Source organism: Erythrolamprus reginae, chromosome 5, assembly GCF_031021105.1.
Source record: "Erythrolamprus reginae isolate rEryReg1 chromosome 5, rEryReg1.hap1, whole genome shotgun sequence".
NCBI lineage: Eukaryota > Metazoa > Chordata > Lepidosauria > Squamata > Dipsadidae > Erythrolamprus > Erythrolamprus reginae.
The window spans coordinates 75,955,343-75,964,833 of NC_091954.1; the positions used below are offsets into that span (position 1 = coordinate 75,955,343).

At 37.2% G+C, this 9,491-nt stretch overlaps 1 protein-coding gene across 1 annotated transcript in view; it reads right to left on the minus strand.

Moving 5' to 3' along the window:
• The window catches only part of TF (transferrin), a 38,198-nt gene extending 31,698 nt beyond the window's left edge, over positions 1–6,500 (minus strand). The window contains exon 1 of the mRNA XM_070753178.1: positions 6,194–6,500. Coding sequence (XP_070609279.1) covers positions 6,194–6,236 — 43 coding nt within the window. The 5' untranslated portion in view covers positions 6,237–6,500. The remainder of the gene's footprint in view (positions 1–6,193) is intronic.
• Positions 6,501–9,491: the final 2,991 nt, after the last annotated feature.

A 9,491-nucleotide genomic window follows, 5' to 3' on the forward strand; every position in this document is an offset into this window, starting at 1 on the left:
TTTAATTGGTCAACATTATTAGTTATGTATAAGAGTGTATAATTAATAATTATCTTGTTAAAAGTTTTATATATATATAAGTTAAAAGTTTATATATATATATATAAGTTTTATATATAAATTAAAGATCTTATATTAGATTGGTACATGATGGTTTGAATTAAATTTTGATGATGAAAGAAAAAAAAGAATAAAGAAAAGAAGAGAAATAAATAAATCTGTAGTTTAAATTCAATTGTTGGAACATTATAAAATTTGAATCATTACTACCTTTCTGTATAAGATATAGTTTATAAAAGATATACATAGTGTATAAAATTGATTGAATGTGGAAAAGATTTAAATAATTACTGAAACTGTTGGAATATTATAAGAGCTATATAATTATTTTTTAAATGTCCTTACATAAGACCATACACTTTATAAATTGGACTTTTTGTTGTAGATAATTAGGGGTTGTTTTTTATTATTGAATATTGGGAAGTTAGTATTGTTATTAACCAATGGATGGAAGTGTAGTGATAAGATTAGAATTTGCTTAATATGAAAAATGAGTTAAAATAAAAAATTGAATAATAAAGTTGTAAGGGAGATATGACATGGAAAAAAAAGATTAGAAATTTAGAGCATTTAGAAATGAGAAAAAATAGGTGTGGGGGGAAATGATGAGTAAAGATAACAATTGAGGTAAGGGAGGAGCATGGCCTAAAATTAACAGTACAAGAGATAATAAGAATGTTTGGAAGATAAACTATAGTGACTAATTTGGAAGAAAATTGAAAATTACAAGTAGTAGACAAAAATTACAGGTGACAAAAAATTACAGGTGACAAAAATAGGAGTAAGGAAGTAGCATTAGAATAATAGTAGATATACCTAGGAAAATATAAATATATATTTAAATATGGATAAGAGATAACATTTTGGACAGCAACATATAAGTACATTTTGGTTATTATGATATATGTATGCATGTTTATGTAAAGATGGTGAAAAAATAAAAAATATATTTAAAAAAAGAGAAAAAGAAAGTTAATAAATGAAATTAACTTGTTGCTATTGAATATCTAAATAGATAACATTACAAATACTGTACATCTATTCTCTCTTTGATAGATTCTACTCGTATATATCCTCTATAACCTTCATTGTTTATTATTGTGTATTGGACAAAACAAACAAATTTAAAAAAATTCTGGCTTCCTTTAAATTATTATTATTAATTATTTATTAGATTTGTATGCCGCCCTTCTCTGAAGACTCGGAGCAGCAAGAGCACTTAGTTATCTACCACTTCATAGTGCTTTACAGCTTCTCTAAGCAGTTTACAGAGTCAGCACATTGCTCCCAACAATCTGGGTCTTCATTTTACCAACCTCAGAAGAATGGAAGACTGAGTCAACCTTGACTCAGTGAGGATTGAACCCTTGACAGTTAGCAGAATTAACCTGCAATACGGCATTCCAATCATTGTGCCACCACGGCTCCTAAATAGAGGCAGTGCTGCTGCATGAGTTCTTCTACTAGCCTAATAGAAATCTTTTAAAGGAACTACATAACGTATGATTCATTGGATCATTATATCAGATATTTTTCCATACATAACAAAGAAATAAAATGATATGGTTGGGTAAAAATGCAGTTTGATCAGAAGCAGCTTCTGACTTCCAGCCATCTTCTTCATTGACTTTTCTTGTAGTAAACTGGCAGGGAATGTTGGAAACATTACAACACTTTTTGGTCATAGTGACATGGCAGTACAATAGCATTGAAGTGGCCACACCTTTGTCAAATTCCAATGGCAATTAGTCATGGGTTCTGGATTTTGGACATGTTCTGTAAGTTTTTTATTTATTTTATTTATTTATTTTGTCCAATGCACAATGAGGGTTTTGGTGGGTATATATCTATATACACATAGTAAAATACATGATGAAGGTTATAGAGGAGATACTCATAGTAAAATATATCTAAGAAATAATAGAAAAGAAGATATAGTAATAGAACATATCAATGAAAGAATAGAAGAAGAGATATAGGAATAGAAGAAAGATATAGGAGATATAGGAGAGCAATAAGACAGGGGACGGAAGGCACTCTAGTAAACTTGTACTTGCCCCTTACTGACCTCTTAGGAATCTGGATAGGTCAACCATAGATAATCTAAGGGTAAAGTGTTGGGGGTTTGGGGATGACACTGTGGAGTCCGGTAATGAGTTCCACGCTTCGACAACCCGGTTACTGAAGTCATATTTTTTACAGTCAAGTTTGGTGCGGTTAATATTAAGTTTAAATCTGTTGTGTGCTCTTGTGTTGTTGTGGTTGAAGCTGAAGTAGTCGCCAACAGGCAGGATGTGGGCAATACTTAGATCTTGTTTAAGGCGTCTTAGTTCTAAACTTTCTAGGCCCAGGATTGAAAGTCTAGTCTTGTTAGCCCATTTGAGGTACATTGATTGAAGAATTGTTGCCTTATGGTGTATCATTTCACCCAATTGAAGGTTACAAGCAACCAAACAGACACAAGAGTTTTAGATGGATATAATTGTTTTTTTAGCAATTCATTCTACTTGATAAGCTCAATTGCAAAAACAAAAGAAACACAAACAGAAACAAGAACAAAAAAAAGTTCCTGATTATTTTTAATGTACAAATAATTTAGACTTCAGATATGCAGCCTGATGTTCTCTAGATCAGCGTTTTTCAACCAGTGTGCCGGGGCACACTAGTGTGCCGCGAGACATGGTCAGGTGTGCCGCGAAGCTCAGCAAGAGAGAGAAAGAGAGAGAGAAAGAAAGAGAGAGAGAGAGAGAGAAAGAAAACAAGAGAGAGAGAGAAAGAAAGGCAGGGAAGGAGGGAGAGATAGAAAGAGCAAAAAAGAGAGGAAGGAAGGAAGAGAGAAAGAAAGGGATGGAGAGAGAGGAAGGAAGGAAGAGAGAGAAAGAGGGAGAGAAATAGAGTGAAAAGGAGGAAGAGAGAGATAATTTTTTCATCCAAACTTTTTTTAGCCCCCCCACTCCCCTCCTGCTCAATGTGCCCCATGATTTTATATATGTAAAAAATGTGCCGCAGATCAAAAAAGGTTGAAAATCACTGCTCTAGATCAGTGTTTCCCAACCTTGGCAACTTGAAGATATCTGGACTCCAATTCCCAGAATTCCCCAGCCAGCATATGCTCATAGAGGGGCGGCGCTGATGCTCCCTCTCGCCGCCCCCATCTCCCCGTGACTGCCTGGGGCCGCTGCAGCCGGCACGCTCCCGCTCCCACCGCCAGTGCCCTCCCGCCGGGCCCAAAGGACACTTGCCGCCAACGCCAGGAAACTCCAGCTGGGCGGGGCGCTGCCGGTGCCTCCGAGCTCCCACTCGCAGCTGTCCCCCGGCTCCTGCCTGATGCCGCGGTTTCTGGCGCTCTCCTGCTGGGCCCCAAAGAAGGAAGCCAGGAAAAAGTAGGCACGAAGAATCAAGCTCTCCTTTTTCCCGCCTTCCTTCTTTGGGGCCCAGCAGGAGAGCGCCAGAAACTGCGGCAACGGGCAGGAACCGGGGGACAGCTGCGAGTAGGAGCTCGGAGGCACCGGCAGCGCCCCGCCCAGCTGGAGCTTCCCTAGGAGCTTGGCGGCACACCTGACTGTGTCTCGCGGCACACTAGTGTGCTGCGGCATACCGGTTGGGAAACGCTGTTCTAGATATTCCACAATTCCCCTAGACTTAACCAAATTAGTCAATACAAACGACAAGCCAATCTGGTGTAGTGGTTAAGACATCAAGCTAAAAATTGTGAGTTTTTCTCTTGCCTTAGGCACGAAACCAACTCTTTCTCTCAGCTTTAGGAGGGAGGCAGTAGCAAATCACTCCTGAAAAAATTGCCAAGAAAACTTCAGAGACTAGTCCATGCAATCACCAGCAGTCAAAAATTGATCTGAAAGCACACCTACCTAAAGGATTATAAGGGTGTAGTCTAAAATATTTTAATGCTCCCCCTTGGCCTATTTTTGATTTAGACTATCATAATACATTCAAAAGGTTTCCAAGTTGTAGTTAGATGAATATGATAGTAGATTTTCTTTATGCTTTGCACCGTTCAACAACTTGTCCATCAAGTTCTTCAACCAACTTTAAAAGAAAAACCTATTCCAACTTATGTACTTATGTACTAATACTATTGTATTATTTCCTATTTAGAGCAATTTCACTATCTGATTGGAAGTAGAGCCATGGCAACTGGACTTCTTTTCTTTCATTGCTTGAAACATTTCACTGCTTATCCAAGTAGTTTTCTCAGTCTTAAAAGACTTCTTCAGACTCAAAAAACTACTTGGATAAGCAGTGAAACAAAGAAAGAAAAGAAATCCAGTTGTCATGATTCAAATTCCAAACAACTCTACCTGGATGACTTAGAATATTCATAATATGTTTCACTATTTATTAAGTTTATCAATACAGGGTCCTTACCTATGCATACTAATCCATTGTTTTTTATTATTTGTTGTTATATTATTTGCTGTTATTCAGTCACTGCTGAATTACAGCTGTATTAGAGCAATTCATTTTAGCAGTGTTCCGGACATGACATGTCGACTCGTGACATGAGGTAATTTTCATATTCTCCATTATATTACAAATGTTCATTGCTGGAAGTTGTACTAATGCAGGACAGTAACGTATAAAAAGATTTACAACCATTAACCATACAACCACAGTTACGAATATTGGCATTTGAGTTGAATTTGGAGACCTATGATCATCTGTTCTGCAAAAGAACTTCCATTGGGATTTTGATAAGATCACAGATAACAGGAAGATTGCTTTAATTTCCCTTTGCTAATACTCCAGGTTCATGATCTTCATTCCAGGTCCAAAATTAACAGGTTTTTAAAAATGTTTGCATATTATTTAAAATAACAGAGCTAATGCAATGTTTTGTTGTTCCTACTTCAAGGAACAGCATTGGGCTGGAGGTGAAAAACTCGTCATTCTGAAGCCTAGGAAAGCCACTGTCAAATAATTTTCCAAAATTTCTGCCTTCCAGATGTGTTGCACAACACACCTTATTCTTTTCAGTCCTCAAAATCACATTCTAAAATAAATATAATGGGCTTCTCAACTCAGGTTTATTCTGTAACCTGTGTAGAAGACAGAGATAACAATAGCAGGGACTAATTATCAAGATAAGGGTGTCTATTCCATTCCATACCTGCCCCTTATACCTGTATTTGTTCAAATCATACCAGAAAAGGAAAAAAAGTATTTTCAGGGATAATTTAGACGATAGAGGAATAATTAACCAACCTGTTTCTTATTCACCATTTTTCTCCTACAGTTTCTTTTAGTATGCAATCACATTAATTTGGAAATATTCCGTTAAGTATCTCATCGCACAGTATTCCTTGTTCAAAGCACATTCATTCATCCGTAATAACAATTAAAATGGTATTCTTCTTTTTCCTTTGAACTAACATCTAATTAAATAATTCATGTTTTATTCCCTCTTTCAACCCCTATGAAAACATAACTCCTAGTTCAGCATTTGCTTAAACTGAAACTTAAATCTTCAATTTAAAAATGTATATTTGGCAAAATTCCTGAACCAGATCCTCAGTTAAAATTAAAATGTCTGGTGGGTTTTAATTTTGCAATTTTCTAGTTCTTAAAAAGAATATCTGAAATAAAGCAATTGATGTAGTACAGAGGGTAAGGTGCTGTAGTACAGGGGGTAAGGTGATGGAAATCTATATTCATGTCTTCATATGATCTTGGAATATGCTGAGTGATTTTATTTATTTATTTATTTTATTTATTTATTTTGTCCAATACACAATGAGAGTTTTAGTGGGTATATATCTATATACATATAGTAAAATGCATGATGAAGGTTATAGAGGAGATACTCATAGTAAAATATATCTAAGAAATACTAAATATACTAAATACTAAATATTCTAAATACTAAATATATCTAATACATACTAAACTTTTCCTCAGCCAAGCCAACCTTTAGGTTTGGTGAAAACATAAAAGTAAAGAAAGTCCCATATATGCCAGCCTGAGTTCTTAGAAGAAGATGTGGAAAACAAATGCAATAGAAAGAAATACTCCACGATATTTCATTTTGAAAACTAGTGCATAAGTTGCCCCTTTAAACACCTCATGCAACCCTGGTGCTAGAGTTGTTACTATCTGTTAGTCTGCATTCACTTACCCAACAGCCCAAAGGACAGAGTGGCTTGGAGAGTAAATTTCATTTCCCCCCCTTCTGGTGGCTTTCAGGCAAGGTGTTAAGAGAGCTGTCAGTCACAGACTTCTCTCCGAGTCTGTGAAGGCTGTTGACTCAGCTGTCTTGCCTTTTTATAGAGAGCCTGGACTCTGCAGGGTTAGCAGAAGCAGTGACCCAACAGTGTTTGTCCTTCCTTGTTTCTCAATACTCCCTCTCTCCTGCTCTATCTCACCAGCCCACTTTAGGGAGAATCTCACATGGCACTGAATTCACTGCCTGCCCGGAATGGAAAGGGGGGGGATTGTTCGAGAAGCTTCAGCTGGGAATTTCCACATCATTTAAATTCTTCCTTTACCTGAAACTCAGTTCTATTAGCAAGGACACATTCTTCCCCTCCCACCATTGCAATGCCATCTACATATGCCTGCTGAAACTGTGACTAAATTTTGCCTACTTATGCAACAGCTCCACACTGTTAAAAGTGAGAGATTTCATTTCTAGACAACTAAGACTATACCTTAAAAGCAATAACCATTATTGATGGCTCTCTGTTAGGGGGCCTCAATGAGCAGAGGGTTGAAAGTCAAGGAATCCCTTCCTTCTGTCCTTCTGTCCTTCCTTCCTTCCTTCTTTCCTTCCTTCCTTCCCTCCTTCTTTCCTTCCTTCCTTCCTTCTTTCCTTCCTTCCTTCCCTCCTTCTTTCCTTCCTTCCTTCTTTCCTTCCCTTCTTCGTTCCTTCATTCCTTTGTTCCTTTGTTCCTTTGTTCCTTTGTTCCTTCTTTCCTTCCTTCGTTCCTTCTTTCCTTCCTTCGTTCGTTCGTTCCTTCCTTCTTTCCTTCCTTCCTTCCTTCTTTCCTTCTTTCCTTCCTTCCTTCCTTCATTCCTTCCTTCCTTCTTTCCTCCCTCCCTTCCTTCCTTCCTTCCTTCTTTCCTTCGTTCCTTCATTCCTTCGTTCCTTCGTTCCTTCTTTCCTTCCTTCCTTCCTTCTTTTCTTCCTTCGTTCCTTCCTTCTTTCCTTCCTTCCTTCTTTCCTTCCTTCCTTCGTTCCTTCCTTCTTTCCTCCCTTCCTTCCTTCTTTGCTTGCTTGCTTGCTTGCTTCCTTCTTTCCTTCCTTCCTTCCTTCCTTCCTTCCTTTTACTTTTACAAAGCAATGTATTCAAAAATCCATTGTGACCCAAGACTTGTTTCAAGTAGGAATCAAATAAATAATTGGCATCCATGTCACTCCAGTTGCTATCTGATTCTGAGCACTTTATAATCTTACTACCCGTAAACAGGATTTTAAAAAAAATAAAAAAATAGACATAACCAAATAAATAAACATCATTGCAGAATAATATATTTCAGTGCCAAGAACCCCCTAGGAACCCTATGCAGAAATATAGAGATGCTATTCTTTTCTGGAATAACAACTTTTAAAGACCTTTATTTGTTACAAAACATCCACCTTTTAGCAACTTAAAAACCAATGACACAGTGGGTGGACAAGAGATTTTGCAGATTCTTTAACTTTGCCTTCTATCTATCTATCTATCTATCTATCTATCTATCTATCTATCTATCTATCTATCTATTTATTTATTAGATTTGTATGCCACCCCTTTTCTTAAATCTTCCAGTGAAAGGTAATACAGTAGTACCCCTAGATACAAGCATAATTCGTTCCAGAAGGAAGCTTGTATGTCGAGGCAACTCGTATCTGGAACAAATAACTTTAGATGTTGTTTTTCCCCTCCGAGATAACCAAAAGCAAGGATTCTTATGCCACCTAGTGGACGCTTGGCTCGTATTCCAAATTTGAGCTCGGGACTGGAACAGAAATGTCTCTTCCCTCGTGGCTCGTATCTTGAAATACTCGCATGTAGAGCAGCTCGTATCTAGAGGTACTACTGTACTTTGTATCTGGTCATAGTGATGGATTTGGGGGTAATATCATATTGAAACTATTGAAGTGCCCGGTAGTGCAGAACCTTTGGGAAAAAGTGCAAGTAGATATTAATAGGATGTTAAATATATGATGGACAATTACAAAGGAAATGGCAGTATTAGTTAAAAGGAACAAGATGGGAGAATTTAGAGAAATAAAAGAAGCAGTGATAGAAAGCGCTCAGGCGGTAATAGTCTTAGGCTGGAAGGATGCGACAAAATGGACAATACAAAATTGGTATCGGTACATGGTGGATCATATTCAATTTGAGATTATGGATAAGAGGATGAACTCGGCCAATGAAACTGATCTGTGGGAACTGATGGGACGATGGGACAAGGTAAGATATGGTCAGTAAAATTCAAAACCAGGCTACAAGGAATAAATTGGAATCACTTTATAATATGTAAATAGATATTTGCTCTTGAGTTAAAATGGTATATATAAAATATGCCCCCATTTTGGTAGAGGGGTATGAATGTTGTCTGGTGGCGGGCACTAATCACTGAGCACCTGTTGTATGTTGTGTATGTGTTTTATATTTCAAAACCAATAAAAATATTTTTAAAAAGAGACTATTGGAGAACGGTACTTTAGCTGGCTTTGAAATCTCTATGGAAATTTCATCTGCTTCACAATACCGTAACACAATTATTGACCAAATAAAGTAACAGAGACCATTTCAAGGTTCAATTCAAAAGAATAGTTTAAAATACCATTAGAGCTCATCTTGGTCTCCTTACCAGTTGAAGCAGACATATACTGTAGAGACAGTAGCAAAAATGCCCTAACACAAAAATACCACCTGTATGCCACTAGAACTTTGGCAAGGCCTCAGACCATAGTTCCCTCTAAGCTGAGCAGTGAGCAATCACTCACTTAAAAATCATCATCAACTCAGAGTTTTCCAAACCTGCCCAGAAGCCGAGAGGGAAAGAGTGAGAGGGAAGGAGAGAGAGAGGAAGAGAGGAAGAGAGAGAAACAGATAGAACAAAGAGAAGAAGGAAAAAAGAAAGAAAAAGAATGGGAGTAAGGAAGAGAGAAAGAAAATCAAAATCTAGTTTGAAACTAGCTCAACTATTTAAGTGGCATTTTGATATTGATAGAGTTGCCCTATTATGAGTTCACTGTTATAGACACACAGTTCAGTATTTTATTTTGAAATTCTCTGAGGCAAAACAGGGTGGGTTTTTTATTTGTTTGTTTGTTTGTTTGTTTGTTTGTTTATTATTTCTGTGCCGCCCAGTCCTGAAGGGACTGCCGCTCGGACACTATACTTTTCCGCCCCCCCCCCCCCCAAAATTAGAGGGAACACTGCCTCAGACATGGAGTAAGAATTGACTATGTGAAATATAGA